This window comes from Zalophus californianus, chromosome 9, assembly GCF_009762305.2.
Source record: "Zalophus californianus isolate mZalCal1 chromosome 9, mZalCal1.pri.v2, whole genome shotgun sequence".
Taxonomy (NCBI): Eukaryota; Metazoa; Chordata; class Mammalia; order Carnivora; family Otariidae; genus Zalophus; species Zalophus californianus.
This window is the reverse complement of record NC_045603.1, coordinates 80,867,857-80,890,023: the sequence shown is the minus strand read 5'-3', so window position 1 is coordinate 80,890,023 and position 22,167 is coordinate 80,867,857. Positions and strand designations below refer to the sequence as shown.

At 36.4% G+C, this 22,167-nt stretch overlaps 1 protein-coding gene across 8 annotated transcripts in view; it reads right to left on the bottom strand.

Annotated features, from left to right (window-relative positions):
- The window catches only part of LMNTD1 (lamin tail domain containing 1), a 496,795-nt gene that overhangs the window by 357,753 nt on the left and 116,875 nt on the right, over positions 1-22,167 (bottom strand). For all 8 annotated transcript variants that reach the window (XM_027592020.2, XM_027592017.2, XM_027592019.2 and 5 more), the window contains one exon: positions 14,587-14,761. In XM_027592020.2, coding sequence (XP_027447821.1) covers positions 14,587-14,610 — 24 coding nt within the window. In that variant the 5' untranslated portion in view covers positions 14,611-14,761. The remainder of the gene's footprint in view (positions 1-14,586; positions 14,762-22,167) is intronic.

Sequence of the window (22,167 nt, the reverse complement as noted above, 5' to 3'; positions counted from 1 at the left end):
CCCCCTGCTTGTGTTCCTGCTCTCGCTATCTCTCTCTCTGTCAAATAAATAAAATCTTATAAAATAAATAAATAAATAAAATTTTAAAAAAAGAAAGAAGAGAAAAAAATTCGTTTGAAGAATTTACTCACTGCAAGTGTTCATTATAGGTGTTATTTAACAGAGAAAGTACCATCATTGATGTGTGGGTTAAAAAAGTTTCTGAAAAGGATCTAGAAGAAAATACTTTTAAAGCATTGTGATCTTTGAAAAAAATTAAATGTGTGGGTTTACTCAAATATATACAGGTGTCGTGCTCTCTTCAGCAGCACATACACTCAAATATACACATGTGAATATTGACTTCTGTCATTTCATTTAAGTAGAGTGGAGAGAAGAAAAAAGGAAAACCTCTGATTTGTATGAATAGTCACTAATCCACAGCCAAGAGTATATCTCATTGCTTTATTTTTTCAAGTGTACCAAAAAGTTAGCTTTCTTTAGATCCTGTGATCTAAGTGTGCCTGATGTAAGTTCTACTAGGGAGTCATACCAGATAGTAAATGTCTATATTATTCATAGTATCAAAGCAGTAAATGCGTTCCTGATATAGGCTAAGCCTGGGTATTTATGAGGCACCTGCACTTTTAAGAGTTCATATTGGCAGAACACATTGAATCATTTCTTCTAAAACCATCTACTAAAAACTACCCTCTTTTCCCTCTTTATTAGGAATTCCAGAAGTTATGGTCTCCCATAAAATTGAAATCATGGGGGAGTAAAATTTATATTCTTCCAGAAAGTTCCTCCCAGCATTACAGATGATGTATTTGTGGCCCTTCAAACTGTGTGGCAGCCATCTATGATGACTGTTCCAATAAAATTCTCAATTTAAGGGTAACTTGTTTTGGCAACTTGACAATTACATTTAGCGAGGCTGGAAATGTGGAGGCAGATAAAAATGTTCTTGATCAAGAAAAGAGAAAATCTGTGTATGCGTATTTAATCAAAAAACAATCTTGGGTTCCTTGGGTGGCTCAGCCAGGTGAGCCTTCAGCTCTTGGTTTCTGCTCAGGTCAGTATCTCAGGGTTGTGAATCAAGTCCCCATGGGCCCTCCTTCAGCTGAGAGTCAACTTGAGATTCTCTCCATCTCCCTCTGCTACTCCCCTGGCTCTTGTACGCATGCATACGCATATGCACTCTCTCTAAATCAATCAGTCAAATCTTAAAAAAAAAAAGCAATCTCAGTGGCCACTCGCTCTTTGTTCAACTAACTGCAGACACTGCCTTACTTTTTTTGGCATAAACAGTGTGAAGAATGGCAAGAAATAAACTCTATTTTAATGGAAAGAATCTATACCTATTTTGTTTTCTAGAAATGGGACAAATAATCTATCCTGGCAGTTTATCTATTTGTGTGTATTGGGAAACTTACTTAAAAACTCTTTTCTTTTGCAAATGTGTTCAGCAGTATTGATTTAGCTTCTGTTTCTCACATTCAAGGCATAAAATCAAATGATTACTTATGTTCATGAAGGGAAATGAAAGACTCAGAAAATAATTGCTGTTTTTATATATATTATTAATATAAATATATTATAACATCTTATAATATATTAAAGTATTAATATAATATAAATATATATATATATCTTTTTTAAGCCAAAGGTACCACATTTTAGAGAGCAAGAGAAAGGGAATAAAAATAATGAAAGATTTCAATGATGAAAAGAACTATGCATGTTCAAGCTAGAGGAAGACACATATGCTTAAATGACAATTATGAAAGGGAGTGGCCATTGGTTTTACTTATTGTTGAATAATCAGATGAAGTACAACAGACTTAAGAATTACCCTCTGGACTCAGGGTCCATCAAAGGTGGTTCCTCAGGCCCATTTTGGAAGCTTCCACAGCCCTCAATTTGGTAGAAACAGATAAAGGGCTCTACTCCCTTCTTCCCTCCTCCCACCTATTTCCTTTTCTTCTATTTTTCTTGTCTCTCTCCTTTCTTGGTAGCACCCAGCTTAGCTGGTGCAGTGTTTTTTTTACCATCTTGAGTCTGCCCAGTTATATTTACTCAGTTTATTCAGGAGACTCGATTTGTTCTGTGTGTAAACAAAAACATCTTATTTCTTCCAATAAATAACTGCCTCCAAATATTTCTGTCAATGCTCCCCTTTTCCTCTTGCTGATTAATGCCCTTAAAAATATTTTCAGCCACTTTTACTTATTAGAATAGTCTAATTCCAGTGTTTAAGACACAGTACTATTTGTTTCAAAACTTGAAGTTGCTTGATTGAAGTATTTTTCCTTTTCTCTCTTCAGCTCAGGCTAAGGAGAGTGTGTTCAATGTGTGTGGTGGGGACAAGGGCTGGCTCTTAGGGACAGGTGTTTCTGATCTGCCCTAGCAGGCCTCATCCCTTCCCCTTCTAGGCACTGGCTCCTCTAGCGTTAGAGTGGTGAGAAACGAAGGAATGGGGCCAAGGCCTCCTTACTTGACAGAGCAAGGTTGCAGTTCTGACTGCTGTCAATTCTGTTTCTCCAACCTATAACTGGCTTTATTTCTGTTTGTGTGTCTCAGGGTCAAACACTGGTCTGAAAAACATGGGGTTCTTTGTGGGACCAACCTTCCTCCTGCAAGGTTTCCAGATTTGAGAGGGGGGCTCTGGCCAGACTACTCATCCACTCTTAGTTCCTACCCCTGGCCATCAGCCCCACAGCCTCTTGCTTCAGAGAACTCCTCTTCCAGAAAATAGCCCAGCCCCACCCCCCATCCCACTCAACTTTCATGTCCTTGTTAGCCTAAATGAATGAAGTACCACTGTGTCTGTGCAACCTGCTCTCCCAGCCTATTTCTTTGCCAACCTTTCTCTACTTGTCCCAGGAGCAATCAGCACTCAGCAATTCCAATGGGTCTCAAATTTCAATGAAGAGATCCCTAGTTTCTGACTCTGTGAAGGTGGGGAGGGCAGAAGAGTTCAGGCACCTGTCCCCTACCATCCCTCATCTACTCACTCCCACCCTCGACCCACCACACCCACCCCAGCCCCACAAACTGTCTTGGGCAATTATCTTGAGGTCTCCCTTCCTTGGTCTTGGGAGGTGATAATGTGTATATATATGGAAAGAATAACTTCTCCCCACAAAGATAGCACCTTTTTAGAGGCAGCATTTTCTCTCCAACCACTCCCACCCACCCACCACCACCACCACCCCCCGACACACATACATGAAGTTTACTTGGGGACCTCATCTGGGAAGAGAAGGCAGGGAAGGTGGTTGGTTATAGGGCTGGTTCTCAGTACCAGCACCTCTCACTATACCCTGGCATCACTCTAAATGTAGAATGTGAGGTACTTGGTGCCTTTAATCCCTCAGTAATACAAAAGGAACAACCGCATTTCACATCCCACTATGCATGGACTGATCTAGATAAGTCACTGAGACAACTTCCTGACCTTGGGTCCACTTGAGAGAAAGTCCTGGACTCCTGCTCCTGCCTTGTTGGATGCTCAATCTTTCTGACTGATATTTGGCACTAGTCAGGCAAATATCTCACCGGTCCTCATCAGCCCCAGAATCATACCTGGTATATAGGACATTTCTTCTTCTAATTACAAGATACAGACCAAAACTTCTCACTAACTCAAGTACCCTAATAACATAAAAATATACAACAACCTAAGTGAGGATTAAGACCTAGGATCAGAATGTCCACTGACAGCTAAGCTCTTCCTATCATTTTCCCAAGGACCTGTGCATGTATCCTAGCTCACCTCTCCTAGCAACAGCCTTCTCTGTGTACCCATTTTTATACTACCAATCAGAATATTCTTGAATTACTCCCCATCCTTCCCCAACCCTGAGGAAAAGAACATACGGCATTCCCTTGGGTTATGGTTATTTCCATGCTTATCTAAAAGATGTATGCTTTTCCCCAGGTGATACATTCCTTTTGATTTCATTGACTGTGCCATACTATCCAAATCCCACCACCTCAAGGCAAAAGTTCACTGGCAAAGTTTTAGCAGCATCACTCTAAGTTGTACCAGAGTTAAATGCGTAGAACTATCATTTTTACAGAAATCAAAATGTATGTGTTAATGCAAGGTCAACCTACGGCAAATTGCAAGGCAACTGCCCAAGGCCCTGTGCTTTGGGAACCACAGAAAACAGATGCCTGTGTAGCAACTGAGATGGTATCTATTGGAGGAAAAGCAATAGCTGAGTAGTTGGTGAAAGGAAAAAAACCACAAATGTCATGAACACATAACTAACCTTTAATTTCTAACAGTATCACCAAAGAAAAAGGATAAGATCGCCCCTTCCCTAAGGCACATTCTCCAAGAAGTCCGTAAGACTTCTTTTCCCTACAATGGTTATAATAGCATTGCCCTTAGAGGTTTTATTACCAAGATTCCACCAGCTTCCAAATGTGGATGGAGGAAGAAAAACGGCTGAGGGATATATTTGTATGGAAGCAACTTCAAAACTCTGAAATTATGGAGCTGTTATAAATGAGCTTCTAAGTGGATGTGACTCCAGAATTATTTTCCAGCTCTTTGAATTTACAGGCATGAAATTTATTTTTCCATGGCCACAGATAAACAACTGGAAGTGAAAGTGAACTTCAAAACATGTCTCTTTTCTCTAGAGATTTATGTCATGAATGAGTAAGGGAGAAATGGAACTATCTAGGAAACCCATTGCATGGTTCCACCTTCTTTCTAAATATCACAAATACATTACCCCTTTATTCAATTATATCCTTATGTCCAAAACACACAGAAGATTTATAACTGATTTCTTAATTTACCTGTCTTGATAACAAATTTAGATAGTTATGACTCATTGTATTATACAGTGATAATCTCTAATTTGGTTTCCTGGTAGAATACAATAATAATCTATCCTTCCCCAGTTGAATGTGTCAGTAACTCCTTAGAAGTAAATTGCTCTTCATAGGAATATTTAGAGAGAAAACAAAAAATCTTATTCCCTAGGATTTTCTTTCTCTCTTCCTTTCTTCCTTCCTTTCTCTCTCTTTCTTCCTTTCTTCCTATCTGTCTTTCTTTCGCTCTCTCTCTCTTTCTTTCCTAACCTCTAGGAATTTAAAGCACAAGTTCAAGCAAGTCACTTTGTCTTCCTGAATCTTAATGTCAGCATTCATTTAATGAGGATAACAATGATAATGATGATGATGATGATGATAATGTATTATAACCCAAAAGGTCTGTTATAATAATTGCTGTGGAAGACTTTGTAAACTATGAAATGTGATGCAGACATTAGTTACCTACAAAATCCCTCTATAGGGCTCTGTATTTCTCCACATCACCCTGTATTATAATGAAGAATAACTGTCATCTGGATGTGTATTTCCAAATATATAATTATGTAAGCAGATCGTCACAAGTTTATCAGGATCATTTCTAAACACTGCCCTTAAAGTAGTGCGTGAAAGTGTGTGGCACATTTTAACTAAGTTAACAACCCTCCTGCTTCACCAGGTCCTACAACTCTTGCATTGTTCAGCCATTGCTAACTGCAAACTATAAGATCTGAATCTTACACTGCAAAAGCCATATTAGGAGTTAACCAGCGAGTCCCAAGCACACACCCTGTGTCTTCTCCAGAGAAATGGGAAGTTAAAATAACATCAATAAGCTGCTCCCCAGAGTCTTTACAATGCCGGGTACAATGCTGAAGGCTTTCTATACCCTTCCCACTTAATTCTCATGAAAACCCTATGAGGTAAGTATTATTTTCCCCATTTTAGAGATGTGAAAATTCTTATTTTCTAATGAGAAAAGTACAGGAACTGGGACTCATGATTGCTTCAACTTGGCTGTAGATGGGTGCTATTGGGCCCTTAGAAGCAGAGGTAGGGGTAACATCAACCTATTAGTGTATCAGGCCCCAAGATAAAGATTTTCCTTGGGTTTTTGCCTCTTCTCACATGACTAGGAAAGAAAGAAAATAAAACATAAGGCAGGCCCCTAGAAGGTTTTTCTGCTCTACATCAAGTTTTTAAAAGGTTTGATCAGGGGGTCCTTCATAGTCTCAGTTCTAAAGGGAAGATGGGATAACCTTCTAGATTAGATTGCTTTGACTCTCCTTAACACTAGGATGTATGCAAATGAAAGATCCCTCATGAATATGTAAGTAGCACATATTCTCCCGAACACAAGTGTCCAAGTGCATTAACAGCTAATGCTGCAATCCCCAGGAACATTTTGAAAATCTGTCTGATGTCAGAGTGAAGGGTTTTTTTCCTTCTGCAACACCCAATTTTAACAGCCTGTGATGTATTTTTGTTTTTACATTTTCTTTCATAAATGAGAAGAATTTCAGGGAGTGAGTGACAGGCAAATCTCAACTTGTCAGGGGTGATTTCCCTGCATAGGGCAGCTGGTGAACCTGACTTCTGCATTCATGGAGCTAAATCCTGCACCAGCTGATACACAATAAAGTGTAACATCATTCACTCCAGGCTGTCAGAGAGGAACACACAGAGGCCTCATCATACTCCTGTGTCTGACAAAGTAGAATGTATGCTAATTAACAAATGTGATATAAGATGAAGCCACAGGATCATGGAAATTTAGAATGAATGCATTGACGAGGTTTATTCCATCACTCAGGCAGGAGTCCCATTTGCCTAGACATAACAGCTAACATTTATCTATTGCTGTGTGACAAACTGCCACAAACTAGCAACTTAAAACAGTGCCCATTTATTATTTCACAGTTCTGGAGGTCGAAAAGTCTGGTGGTCTTGGGTGGATCCTACAAGGCCAAAGTCGGAGTGTCAGCTGGGTTGAGTTCTCCTCTAGATGCTCTGGAGAGGAATCTATTCCCAAGTGCTTTCAAACTGTTGGCAGAACACAGCTCCTTGTTACCATAGGACAGGGACTCCATCTCCTTGATGGCTGTCAGCCCAAGACTGCTGTCAGTTTTTCAGGTTCTTTGAGACAGTCATAGCACATGAAATCCTTCTTGTGTCTTGAATCTCTTTGTCTTCCTCTTCTGCCACTAGCAGGAGAAAGCTTGCTGCTTTTAAGGGTTCATGCGATTAGATTAGATGTACCTGGATAATCTCTCTTTGAAAAGGTTAACTCTGCCAAATAATACGCCACTTTCAAAGGTTCTGTGGATCCTTGGGGGGCCATTTTAGAATTCTGCCTACCATACCTAGGAAGCAGAACTAATAAAAATATTGTCAGACTTGTCCTATCCTCAAAAGATCAAGACATTGTAAGTATAGCTGAAGCTGTTAGAAATAACACTGAGAATCATGTTTAAATTTCTGAACATGGATACCCATCAGTGATGAGTATTAAAGAGGGCACATACTGAATGGAGCACTGGGTGTTATATGCAAACAATGAATCATGGAACACTGCATCAAAAACTAATGATGTAATGTATGGTGATTAACACAACGTAATAAAATTTTTAAAAATATAAAAATAAATAAATTTCTGAACGTAGAAATTTAAAGTTTAAAAGTTAGACTGAAATGGTAAAGAGCCAATGTCCTTTGAAGAAAGTTGCAACATTACTTTAGCAACCAATCTTCCTTAATACATAGTTTTAGAAGACACTAAACTATCTGAACTTGCCTTACAAAAAATAAACCACAGCTGTCCTGCTGACCCTATACCTTTAATTCAGCAATCCCTTGATATCCTCTCCTTCATTCACAGTTGATGTCTTTAAATTAGCCTTGAATCATATTGTACTCCATCCCCTGACCTGCTCCCCTCAGTTCCTGAGCCCTTAGCACAGCCCTTAGTTTCTGTGTACTGCCTTCTATCATCCATCAGGCTCCACTGGAGCTAACTGTTGTAGCTCTTGCCTAACCAGATCTGCATTGCTTCTGGCCATTCTATAAGCAACTTGTCAGGAGCCATCTCTCTCTGCCAAGCCAAAGGGCCCCTGTGATTGACTTCTGTCAGCATCACATCACCTGTCAAGGAAACCTGCCCTATCCTCAAAGAATAACTGTGCTTCCCTGGCTAAACTTGTAACTCTTGAGATCCTTTTGTTTGTCATCCTGTTTTTATGCACTTTGTTCTTCCATTTACACATGATAAAAATATATCACCTATTATTTATTTTACTCAATTGCTTATTTAGAATGACTTGTGTCTCCTTTACATTTAGGTAAATATTCGCTCTTGGATTAGGCATGCTTGCAGATGGGCAAGGTATGAGCAAGTGTTAAAATGCTTTGTGATGTATTTGCTCAGGGATAATTATGTTCTTGATGTTGAGATGTTCTGGGTAGACATCCCCAATTTTATGCCTATATATCACTCAAATGCCAAAACCTAAAAGGTAAAGATGAGCCTAGGTTGATAAATGGTAAATTGCCAGCCACATTGTTGGAAGTTGAGAGGTTAATAAAAGTTCAGAATTTTAAAATGCCTTTTCCTATTTAACTGGAACAAAATTTGCTCCTAACTAGTTTCCTGGTAAGTACATTCCCTGGTCCCTGCAAACTCAGAGGCCAATGTCAGAAATTTCTTTGCTGGCTATTAAACATGTATTTTTTATCTTGATTTTGATTAATAATTGATATATTCATGCAAGTAAAATAAAGTGTTTTTCCTTAGTCACTGCATTCAATTTAAAACAAAGTGTTGACCTATCATGGTTTCCTAAGCTAAAATGCAAGCCTTGTGAAATTCCTATTTTTTTTAATGAGTAAATTTTATCAAAGCAGAAAACTTTGCTTTGAAAATAAATTTTGGGGGGCGCCTGGGTGGCTCAGTTAAGTGGCTGCCTTCGGCTCAGGTCATGATCCCAGGGTCCTGGGATCGAGCCCCATGTCCGGCTCCCTGCTCAGCAGAGAGCCTGCTTCTCCCTCTCCCTCTGCCTGCCACTCTGCCTACTTGTGCTCTCTATCTCTCTGTCAAATAAATAAAAAAAAAAAAAAGAAAGAAAATAAATTTTGGGAATCTAAATGTAATCATAATTTTATTAATTTCTAAAAATAAAGATATTCTAAGTATTCTTGGTCACAGGTTAAAAATTGTTTTTAACATCATTTAAAATATTTTATTTCTTTTCCCTCTATGTCATTAGGTAAGTTGTCCCTGATTCCAGATAACAAAAATGAAGCAGAATGACAATTGGGGGAATCAGTTCCTGATAATATTTGCCAGATCATCACAATCAAATTGGGTAGGAGGCATGTGCAAGCCCTTGGGGATAGGAGGAAGAGTTTTCATTCAGCAGCAATGTCATTACCAGACCTTTGCCCTGGACTTCACCCTGCAGAATCCCTATCAGGTCTTTTTCCTGCCTACTGGATCCAAAATAAAGCTTTGCAGCCAAAATATTCAGTGACAGATGGCTCATTTCATTGCTGTAATGTCACCCTTTGGGTCTCTGAGGGGATGATTCCAGGAATAGAAAGCAGGGCAAATACAGGAATGGACTTAATAACAGAATCTAACACAATCAGGGTTTCTCCAGTTACTGATGGAATAAAGAACTTCTAAATTCTTTTCATCTAACAACATAAGTGGCCCCTCTTCTCTCTATATATAGTAATTAGTGCATAGAATGTAGTATGGGTCCAATCCCTCCTCTGACCCTGACAAGTTCAATGATTTTGAGCCTGCTACTCAATTTCCTCCTAAGTAAAATGAGCATCATAATAGTATTTAGCAAAGGCAACAAAAGCATAAAAAAAGTGAGACTACATCAAATTAAAAGGCTTCTGCACAGCAAAAAAAGCCATCAACAAAATGAAAAAGCCACCTATTGAATGAGAAAATATTTGCAAATCATATATACAATAAGGAGTTAATATTGAAGATACATAAAAAACTCATACAACTCAACAGAAAAAAAAATAATCTTAGCCTTAGCTAAAAACCCAATAAATAGTAACTAACATTTTCTTCCCTCTCTTTGATTAATTTGGTTTTGTATAAAAGAACAATACATAATAGAACATAAAACAAGAGGCACAACATAGGAAACCTATTAACAGAAATGATATTTTGTTAATGTTCTTAATTCAGAAAGGACCTAGACTAAATAAGACCAAAGTCAGTATTTTATTGTGTTATTCTAAAATGGGGACGGGGAGGTTTCTCCCACTGAAACAGGCTGTAAGAGACAATTAGTTATTCTTTCCACTGTCGAGATCTCTAAGGCTATGGGAGATTGTGATTTTTTTTCTAGTCACATCTAAGCTCCCTTGATAAAATTTCTTACAGTGCTCATTAGAATTGGTTCCAAATTTCATTTTTTAATTGCTTCCCTTTTTGAGAAAAGGTATGAACTTTTTCCATCATATGCATTTACAAAGTTATAATTCACAAAGATTCTGGGTTTTTTGTTTTGTTTTGTTTTTCATTTTTTCCCTAACCTGGCACATCTTAATCTTTTCCTTAAGGTCTGTATCTATATTGCTATTTTCCAGGTTGTCTTGGTATCCTTGCTTCACCATTTGGCACCAGAGTCAACATAGTTTTACCACCATTATCTACACAGCAGCACCCCATCTGAATGGGACTCGCAACTGCCCTCCTCTATTGCATGCCTTTGCCTGGGTCTGCTTTCCCATTATGTTACCTATCTATCTGCTCCTAAAGAATGCCGTGAGGGAATGATGGTGCTTCACACAGAAGTTTTAAATCTTGACCTTCATTTGAATTTAGTCACTGTGTATCACTGAATTCCTAACTTCCTTTCTTCAAGACTTTTTCTAAACTGAAAGTGACACCAAGTTAATCAGATTCACGTTTTTTAAAGCTCACAAGCTTTTTCTCTAATTATGATTAATTTGTTCTTGATGGCATTTATAGTTAATCATTAGGTACAGAATCTTTACATATTTTATTTTTAATTATTACACTAACCTCATGTGTTAATAAGTGCTATTATCCCCATTTTATAGGTGTGAAAACCAAGAATCAGGGAGTTTAAGTAACTTCTCCAAAAGCCTACAGTATGCATCTGCCTTTCCCACTAACCCAAGATCCAGGAGAGTCCTTTGGAGGCCATAACAATTGTTCTCAAATGTACATATGTATAAAAATTATCAGCCATGTTTATTAAAAGTGTATCCTCTAGTCCACCTTCCAAATTCCAGGCTCCATCCTCCAGATTCTACTTCAGTGGGTAGACCCAGGCTTTGCCTTTCAACAAACTCTCTGGAAAATTTTGATGCAGACCATCTGTGCAGCACACACAGCTCAGGAGAGACCCAGACTGACTCTGCATTCCCAGCTATGTACCAGCTCCTAATGAAGCACCATATTTCCTGCTTTTCTTCTCCTTAAAGCCATAAATTAACCAAGTGCTGAGATTTACTTTTATAACAAAACTTAAGCTGAACGGGGTTTTCCAGAATTCAGGTTTTGTTAGGAAGCAGAATTATAGCCTGGGGATCAATAAAACTGGTTTCTTTGTCTTTTTCCTTTACTGACTTCTTGCATGTCATTTGATAAAATAAACTTACTGTGTCTCATTCTTCTCCTCTATAAATGGAATGTGAAAATTCATGCCCACTACTCACTGAAAAGACCTCTAAAGAGGAAGATGACGATGGAGGGAGCACGAAAAGCTCCAGGCAAAGAACATGGTGTGAGTCCTCAAGACTCAATTACTCTCTTAGCTAAGTAGGGCATACTGCTTTTATTATGGCTGCCATTTATTGCACAAAACACGAGGGATAACATATTTGGTTGGCATTGGTGAGACTGGCGTGCAGTACTTTGCAATGCACAGGTTTCAGGTTCTTGGAAAAGTTATTTTAAGTCAATACACCTCCTTTTCTTCATGTGAAATGGGAAGGCATAATAATATTATCAGCTTCATGGGATGTTGAGTTGTCACTTCATGATTTGCATAAATGAGCTTTGATAAATTACTCAGCCCAAATATTTTCATTCTCAATAGCCTCGCTTCAAGCTATTGATAATATCAGTATATTCACTCTTATGTCTCTGTCTGTTACAGAAAACAAATACAACACTGTTCCTGCTCTTAGGACAGTTACTTTCAAAAAAGATGAGACAATCTAATGTGATACCTAAAACAAGAGATTTGGCAGGATTTTCACAATGGGGGAGAAAGGGAGGAAAGCAAGAAAAGTGTATATAAGTGTATATTAATGATCCTAGTTTTTAAAAACAATTTTAAAACAATTACCAATTCCTCCATAGTTTTGTATATATCCATTAAACATACACATATAAAATTTGTGTATACATATTTATATAATATGTAATTTACTAAATATAAAATACATATATACATATATATCATTAATATAAGATGTTTTGGACAGAGAATAAAGAAAATAAAGGAATAAAGAAAAGGAAGGAAACGAAAAAGAAACATAAGTAAATAATAACAGTTTAAAAAAATACATGGATGTCCATTATAAAAAGAGCATATGTGATATGACCCCATCTAAGTAAATGTGAATTTGTGGGTGTGCATGTGTCGGAGATACATGAAAACATAGACAAAACACTAACAGGTTAGTTCAAGGTAGCGAGATTTAAGTGATCTTTACTCTTTTTCTGTATTGTTAGACTATTTCATATAATGACATGTTATTTATAACTGGAAACATTTTACAAAGGATAGACTGTGTCAAAATATTTATTATTGTACATGATGTATTGTTTTACTTTGTCTTTTCAAGTGTTCTCTAAAAGGTATGAATTATTTTGAAATGAGAAAAATGATATTCTTTAAAGAGGTATTCTCAGTAGTAACAAAATGCAGTGGAACAAAGATATTCTTAATAGAAGGCCAAGGCTGCTTTAGGGACCCAAATAAAGCAAAGTGCACAATGAGCTGGTTTTGCCAGAACAAACTCAGTCACTGAACTCTTCTTTTTCTTTCTTTTCTTTCTGTAGATGTTTTGAATTATGTAAATATTGGATTTGTTGAAAGAATCTATTTTTTTTTAAATCTTTACAGTATGGTTTTACTTATGTTTTTCCAATTCATTATCATTTTCTACAACTCAACATGTCCCAAGCTGAACTTAGGATTTCCTTTCTGCCTCAACTTACTTCTCTTCCTGTCTCCTTTTTTAAGAGGTTTGTCACCACCTTCAACCAAGTCACCCAAACTGGATATCTGGGATCCACCCTGGATTCCTCCCTCTGTACCCAATGAGTCAATCATTTCTATAGATACTACATCCATCAGATCTCTCCTTATCACATCTCTTCTCCATAGCTATTGTCCTCATTGGTCCTACTCAGATTGCAGCAATTATCTTTAGATTGGTCCCCTTATCTCCACTTAGAAAATTTGATCAAGCCTGAGAATGTCTAAACTTCTTTACATGTTATGCAAACAGATGTGAGTTGCTTGCCTATCTTCATCTCCTTCAACGAACAATCTCTCCCAAAACATGCTGTCTTGGGGACTGTCAGTCACAATATTCTCACCCTCTATGATATTATAAGCCAGGCAGTGAGAGCTTCATCCCCCGAGGCTAAATGAGTGGTTTAGGGGTGGGCTTATGATAAGAAGGGGCAGACATTATGTCTCAGGACTTCTCTGCTACAGATAGAAGAAAAACTCTCTCTTGCTTTTTGGCAAGTCACATATGAATGAAGCAAACTCTTCTGTAAGACTTACTTCCTTGAAACTTTCTAGGAGGCCATGTTCAAATAGTATAGACACAGAACAAGTGAATTATTTTAGTTGTCCTATAAGCAGGCAAAGATATTCATCTTGTTTGGGAACCAACTCTAATTCTAAAAAGGTAACCAAATTAGTGGTGATTCATGACGATTTCTACTTTATTATCAGTGTGGTGGTTCCAAAAATTAATTAATTCCAATTTCTAATTCCAACCAGGCTAAAAGTGTCTTTATTTTTTATCATCCCACATTAGGGGATTGTCATAGCAATTGTCTATTTCTTGTTCTAACTTTTTATTGATTAATAATATGTATAAAAGTACACAAAGTATATTGCTTAATAAATCTGCACAATTGAATACAACTTTGCTACTGCATATTTTTATGCACATAAATAAATTTTAAGATGTCTAAGGTCAGGACCATGTTTTCATTTTTCTCAACACCTGGTTCAATCCCAGGCCTAATGGTAATGCCCACTATTGATATCACTGTATTCTACCTGCCAGACATTTTATACTCGAAAGTCATCAGGTAAAAGGGTAGGAAGGCTACTGTAGAACATTCATTTAACAATAATTCTGCCAATAGCTAACACTTATCAAGTGCTTATAGGCACTATTATTATCTCAGTTTTACAGATTAGGAAACTGTGGTAGATGGAGATTTAAAAAGTGACTGAGATCAAATAGCCAGTAAGTTAAAGAGTAAGACCCCAAGAAAAAATTCAATTCCCAAAATATAATTTAAGCAATTGAATCCGTCCACTATGATAATTACCTTTTTCACTGAGATGAGAAAAACTTAACAATCTTTCTAAAGACCAAGCAAGAGACAATGCACTTTTCTTTAGTAAACATTAGCAATGATTCAGTCTTGGAGGAAGAAAGCAGTTGAGTGAATTCTAATAGCATTTAAAATTCTGCAAAAAAGACAAGCAAGAGCACATTTTATAATTAAAGACTTACTTTTTTATTATAGTCATCTTCCATTTCTTCCTGGATCCAGATCACCTCTGCTGCACTAGGCTTCTTTTTCACATTGTTGCTTGTTTGGATTCTGGAATCCTTAATTTGGGTTCTCTTCCTACTGGGTGGGATGATGCTTCTGAGTGGGCAGCCTGTCTCTCATCTCTTGAAATGCCTGTACATTTTATTATAAGACAATAAATGAGAAGGTCAGATTGTCCTTGAGGCCAATGAAAAAAACCCAACCAAAAAACCCACAAAATCACATTTACTCAAATTGGTTAAGGTGAAGAAATTCTTCAGATTTCTTAAGATATGTTGGAAATAGAGAGGGTGGTCCAAGATGGTAGCATAAAAAGACCCTGAACTTACTTCTTCCAAATCCACAATGACATATGGATTAATTCCTACTTAAAAAAAAAAACATGAAAACTAGCTGACCAGTTTTCTCCACAAGGGATAAAAGGGCTGGAGAGAGTTAGGGAGGAAGAGGGATAGGAGAGAAAGAAGTCTTACCAAAATCTACACATGGCAGCACAAACTAGGGAGGGATCTTACAGAACAGAACCTCTCCTTGAAAACTGAAAGGTTTATACCCCACATTGGGCATCCTAACTCTTAGGACCTACACCAGCGAGGAGGCACAAAAAATGTCTGGCTTTCAAAATCAATGGGGCTTACATCCAGGGGACACAAAGAACTGTGGGAATCTGAGATACTCTTTTTGAGGGGCTCCTGTGTAAACTCACTGATTCCAAAAAGCAGGGCAAAGGCAGTAGTTTGAGAGAGGACTGGATTATTTGTGAGGGTGATGGAGCCCCACATCAGACTCCCGACTGGCTCAGCGGGGAGACTGCTTCTCCCTCTCCCCTCTGGATGTGTGCTCTCTCTATCTCTCTTTCTCAAATGAATAAAATCTTTTTAAAAAATTAAAAAGATTAAAAATAAAAAAGACTACCCACTGATTTTTCGGGCAGAAACTCTGCAGGCCAGAAGAGAGTGGCATCATATATTTAAAGTGTTCTACCTGGCAAGGCTATCATTCAGAACTGAAGGAAAGATTAAAAGTTTTCCAGGCAGGCAAGAGGTAAGGGAGCTCATCAACACTAAACCATTCTTATGAGAAATGTTAAAGGGTCTTCTTTAAGCTGAAAAGAAAAGGCACTAACTAATAACAAGAAAATATATGAAAGTAAAGATCCCTTATAAGGCTTGTATTAAGGTTAAAAAACGAAAGTAGTAAAATGAATTGTAACTACATAATCAGTTAAGGGATACACACAAAAAAATGTAAATTATGACATTGAACACATAAAATATTCAGGAGTAGGCAGTAAAAAAGTAGATTTTTTAAAGAATGCATTTATATTTAAGTTGCTACCAACTTAAAATAGATTGTTCTATATGTGGACTGTTATATATGAACCTCACAATAACCACAAAGCAAAAACCTATAGTAGATACAGAATCTAAAATAACACCAAAATTCATAAAACCACAAGGGAAGCAGAAAGAGAAGAAGAAAGGAACAGAGAGGAACTCAAAACCTCTAGAAAACAATGAACAAAATGGCAAAAGTACATACCTATCAATAATTACTTAAAATGTAAATGGACTAAATTCTCTAATCAAGGATATAGAGTAATTGAATGGATAGCAAAAACAAAAACAAGACTCATTACGTGCCCACAACAGACTCACATCAGATCTAAAAACACACATAGAATGAAAGTGAAGAGATGGAAGAAGAGTTTCCATGCAAACGGAAATAAAAAGAAAGCTATACTTATATCAGACAAAATACTTTAAAAGACTGTAGTAAAAGACAAAGGAAGGCATTACCTAATGACAAAGGGGTAAATCCAATAAAAGAATACAACATTTGTAAATATTTACATACCAAACCTAGGAGCACCTAAATACATAAAGCAAATATTAACAGATCTAAAGGGGAAAATTGGCAGCAATATAATAATAGTATGGGACTTTAATACCCCACTTATGTTGAGGGATAAATCATCAGGACAATAATTAATAAGGAAATATCAGCCTTAAAAACATTAGATCAGATATACTTAATAAATATATGCAGATCATTCCCTCCAAAAGCAGCAAAATACATATTCTTTGCAAGTGTACATGGAACGTTCTCCAGGATAAATCACATGTTAGACCACAAAACAAATCTCAATAAATTTAAGAAGACTGAACTCTTTCTCAAGCATCTTTTTTTGATCACATGGTATAAAACTAGAAATCAATTACAATAAGAAAACTGAAAAAATCACCAGTATATGAAGGTTAAACAATGTGGTACTGAACAACAATGGGTCAATGAAGAAATCAAAGGGGAAATTTTAAAAATACCTTGAGACAAAAGAAAATAGAAATACAACAACCCAAAATCTATGGATACATGAAAAATAGTTCTAAGAGGGAAGTTCAGAGCAATACAGGCCTACCTCAAGAGACAAGAAAATGCTCAAATAAACAATCTAATTCTACACCTAAAGCAATTAGACAAGGAAGAACAAGCAAAGGCCAAGGGTAGTAGAAGAAAGGACATAAAAAAGATTAGAGTGGAAATAAATAAAATAGAATAAAAAATAGAAAAGATCAATAAAACTAAGAGCTGCTTCTTTGAAAGTATTAACAAAATTGATAAACCTTTAGCGAGATTCACCAAGAGAAAAAGAGAGAAGGCTCAAATAAATAAAATTAGAAATGAAAGAGAAGTTACAAAGATAACACAGAAATACAAAAGATCAAGAGATTTACTATGAATAATTATATGCCAGCAACTGTACAACATAGAAAAAATTAATAAATTCCTAGAAATATATGATTTTCCAAAAAATAAATAAATTCCTAGAAATATATAATCTTTACTATTCTTTATGAATAATGAAGAAATAGAAAGTCTGAATAGACTGATTATTTGTAAGACAATTGAATCAATAATAAAAAACCTCCCAAAAAACAAAAGTCGAGGACCAGACAGTTTCACTGGTGAATTCCATGAAAATTCCAAAGATTTAATACCTATCTTTCTCAAACTCTTCCAAAAAATTGAAAAGGAGGGAATGCTTCCAAACTCAATTTACAAGGCCAGCATTACTCTGATACCAAAACCACACAAGGACACTACTAAAAAAGAAAACTACAGGTCAATATCCCTGATGAACATAGATGCAAACAAAAATCCTCAACAAAATATTAGCAAACTGAATTCAACAATGCATTAAAGGGATCACACGTCATGATCAAGGGGGATTTATTCCACAATGCGAGGATGCTTCAACATCTGCAAATCAATCACTTTACATCATAACAAAATGAAGGGTAAAAATTATATCATCATCTCAATAGAGGCAGAAAAAGCATCTGACAAAATTCAACACCCATTTATGATAAAAACACACAATGAAGTGAGGCTAGAGGGAATCTACCTCAACATAATAAAGGTGATATATGATAAACCCACAGCAAATATTATACTTAACAGTGGGAAGCTGAAAGCTTTGGTCTAAAATCAGAAACAAGACAAGGATGCCCACTTTCACCACTTTTATTCAACATTGTATTGGAAGCTATTGTCCTGGCAATCAGATAAGAAAAAGAAATAAAAAGCATCCAAATAGGAAAGAAAGAAGTAAAACTGTCACTATTTGCAGATGACATAATTCTATATATAAAAACCCTAAGGATTCCACCAAATAACTCTTAGAACAAATAAATGAATTCAGTAAAGTTTCAGGGCACAAAATTAGTATATTAAAATTGGTTGTGTTTCTATATACTAATAACAGAAATTTATTTATTTATCAGGAAGAAAAACTTTAAAAACCATTCCATTTTGAATGGCATCAAAAAGAATACAATACCTAGGAATAAGTTTTACCAAGGAGGTGAAATGCCTGTATACTGAAAATATAAGACAATAATAAAAGAAATTGAAGATACAAATAAATGCAAATATATTTCATGCTCATAAATTGGAAGAATTAATATTGTTAAAATGTCTCTATTACCAAAGCAATCTACAAATTTAATGCAATCTCTATCAAAATTCCAATAGCATTTTTTCATAGTACTAAAACAAATAATTCTAAAATTTGTATGAAAACAAAAAAGACCCCAAATAGCCAAAGCAATCTTGAGAAAGAAGTATAAAACTGGAGGTATCATGCTCCCAGATTTAAAACTATACTACAAAGCTGTAATAATCAAAACAATATGGTATTGGCATAAAAACCAATGCATAGATCAATGGAATGGAAAAGAAAATTCAGAAACAAACCCACACATATGTAGTCAATGAATCTATGACAAAGGAGGCAAAAATATACAGTCAGGAAGGGACAGTCTTTTCAATAAATGGTGCTGGGAAAACTGGACAGCCACATGCAAAAAAAAAAAAATGAAAGTGGACTGCTATCTTATACTATACACAAAATAAACTCAAATTTATTAAAGACTTAAATGTAAAACCTGAAACCATAAAAGAAGAAAAAATATGCAGTAAACTCTTTGACATTAGTCTTAACAATATTTTTTTTTTAATTTGGCTTCTCAGGCAAAGATAACAAAAGTGAACAAAACAAAAAACAAAAGGGACTACATCAAACTAAGAGGCTTCTGTACAGCGAAGGAAACCATCAATAAAATAGAAAGGCAAAATTCTGAATGGGAGAAGATATTTGCAAATTATATATCAGGTAAGGGTCTAATACACAAAATATATAAAGAGCTCAATAACAAAAAACCAAACAGTCTGACTTAAAAATAGGCAAATAACTTGAATAGATGTTTTTCCAAAGACATACACAGATGGCAAATAGGCACACGAATAGATGTTCAATATCACTAATAACCAGGGAAATGCCAATCAAAATCACAATGAGATAACACCACAAACCTGTTAGAATGGCTATTATCAAAAACACAAGAAGTAACAAGTTTTGGCAAGGATGTGGAGAAAAGAGATCCCTTCTTCACTCCTGGTGGGAATGTAAATTGGTGCCACCACTATGCAAAAAGTATGAAATTTGCTCAAAAAACTTAAAAATATAACTACCATATGATCAATACCACTTCTGAGTACTTACCCAAAGAAAATAAAAACACTAGATTTTATCAGCCAAAGCTGAATTTAAACACACAGTCTTGTCTCCAGTATGGGTTGTAGTATGTGACTCTCCCCAAGGGGCAAGGCTATGACATTTAATTCAGAGACTGTAAGGAGAAATAAATATTCTAAAGTGTTTTTCATTTGGGGAAGACTCTTATTCCAGCAATATTCTTGCTTAATTATTTTCTCTAATAAGAAACTGAAAAGCTACTGGAAGTCCAAGATGGCACAGAAGAAGGAGACCTTAGTTATGTCTGGTCCCAGGAATTCAGCTAGATATCTATCAAATCATTCTGAACACCTGTGAACTCAACCGGAGATCTAAGAAAATAGCTGCAACTTTACAAATAGAAAAGCGATCACTTTCTCCAAGAATGAAAAGATGGAAAAACTCACCTCAAAAAAGAGAACAAGAGGCAGGACTGACTGCCAGGGACCTAATCAGTATGGACATAAGTAAGATGTCAGAACTAGAGCTCAGAATAATGATTACAAAGATTCTAGCTGGGCTTGAGAAAAGCACAGAAGACACTAGAGAATTCCTTTTTGGAGAAATAAAAGAACTAAAATCTAACCAAGTCAAAATCAAAAAGGCTACTAATGAGATGCAATAAAAAATGGAGACTCTAACTGCTAGGATAAATGAGGCAGAAGAGAGAATTAGTGATACAGAAGACAAAATGATGGAGAATAAAGAAGCTGGGGGAAAAAGAGATAAACAACTACTGGATCATGATGAGGAGAATTCAAGGCATAAGTGACACCATAAAGCAAAACATCAGAATAATTGGGATCCCAGAAGAAGAGAAAAGGCAGGGGGTGCAGAAGGTATATTGGAGCAAATTATAGCTAAGAACTTTCCTAATCTGGGGAAGGAAACAGGCATTCAAGTCCAGGAGGCACAGAGAATCACCCTCAAAATCAATAAAAATAGAACAGTATCCCGACATATGCTAGTGAAAATTGCAAATGTCAGGGACAAAGAGAAAATTCAAAAAGCAGCTCAGGACAAGAGGTCTGTAACCTACAAGGGTGGTAACATTAGACTGGCAGCAGACCTATCCACAGAGACCTGGCAGGCCAGAGAGGACTGGCATGATACTGGCATGATATAGTCAGAGTGCTAAATAAGAAAAATATGCAGCCAAGAATACTTTATCCAGCTAGGATGTCATTCAAAATAGAAGGAGATAAAAAGCTTCCACGACAAACAGAAACTAAAAGAATTTGTGATCACTAAACCGGCCCGGCAAGAATTATTAAAAGGGATCCTTTAAGTGAAGAGAGAGCCCAAAAGTAACACAGACAAGAAAGGAAAAGAGACAATACATGGAAACAGTGACTTTACAGGTAATACTATTGCACCAAATTTATATCTTTCAATAATTACTCTGAATGTAAATAGGCTAAATTCCTCAATCAAAAGACACAGGGTATCAGATTAGATTTAAAAAAAAAAAGACCCATTGATATGCTGCCTGCAAGAGACTCATTTTAGACCCAAAGACACCTCTAGATTGAATGTGAGGGGGTGGAAAACCATTTATCATGCTAATGGACATCAAAAGAAAACTGGGGTGGCAATCCCTATATTAGACAAATTAGATTTTAGAACAAAGACTGTAATAAGAGATGAGGGAGGACATTATATTATAATTAGAGGGTATTTCCAACAAGATCTAACAGTTGTAAATATTTATGCCCCCAACTTGGTAGCAGCCAATTATATAAACCGATTAATAACAAATCAAAGAAACACATTGATAGTAATACAATAATAGTGGGGGACTTTAACACCCCATTCACTGCAATGGACAGATCAGCTAAGCAGAGGATCAACAAGGAAACAAGGGCTTTGAATGACACACTGGACCAGATGGACTTCACAAATATATTCAGAGCATTCCATCCTAAAGCAACAGAATACACATTCTTCTCAAGGGCACATGGAACTTTCTCCAGAATAGATCACATACTGGGTCACAAATCAGATCTCAACCAGTATCAAAAGGCTGGAATCATTCCCTGCATATTTTCAGGCCACAATGTTCTGAAATTTGAACTTAATCACAAGAGGAAATTTGGAGGGAACTCAAACATTTGGAGGTTAAAGGGCATCCTGCTAAAGAATGAATGGGTCAACAAGGAAATTAAAAAATTCATGGAAACAAGTGAAAATGAAAACACAACTGTTCAAAACCTTTGGGATGCAGCAAAGGAGGTCCTAAGAGGGAAGTATATAGCAATACAAGCTTTTCTCAAGAAACAAGAAAGGTCTCAAATACACAACCTAAACTTACACTGAAAGGAGCTGGAGAAGGAACAGCAAATAAAACCTAAACCTGGCAGGAGAAGAGAATTAATAAAAATTAGTAAAGATTAGAGCAGAAATCAATGAAATAAAAACTAAAAGAACAGTAGAACAGATCAATGAAACTAGGAGTTCGTTC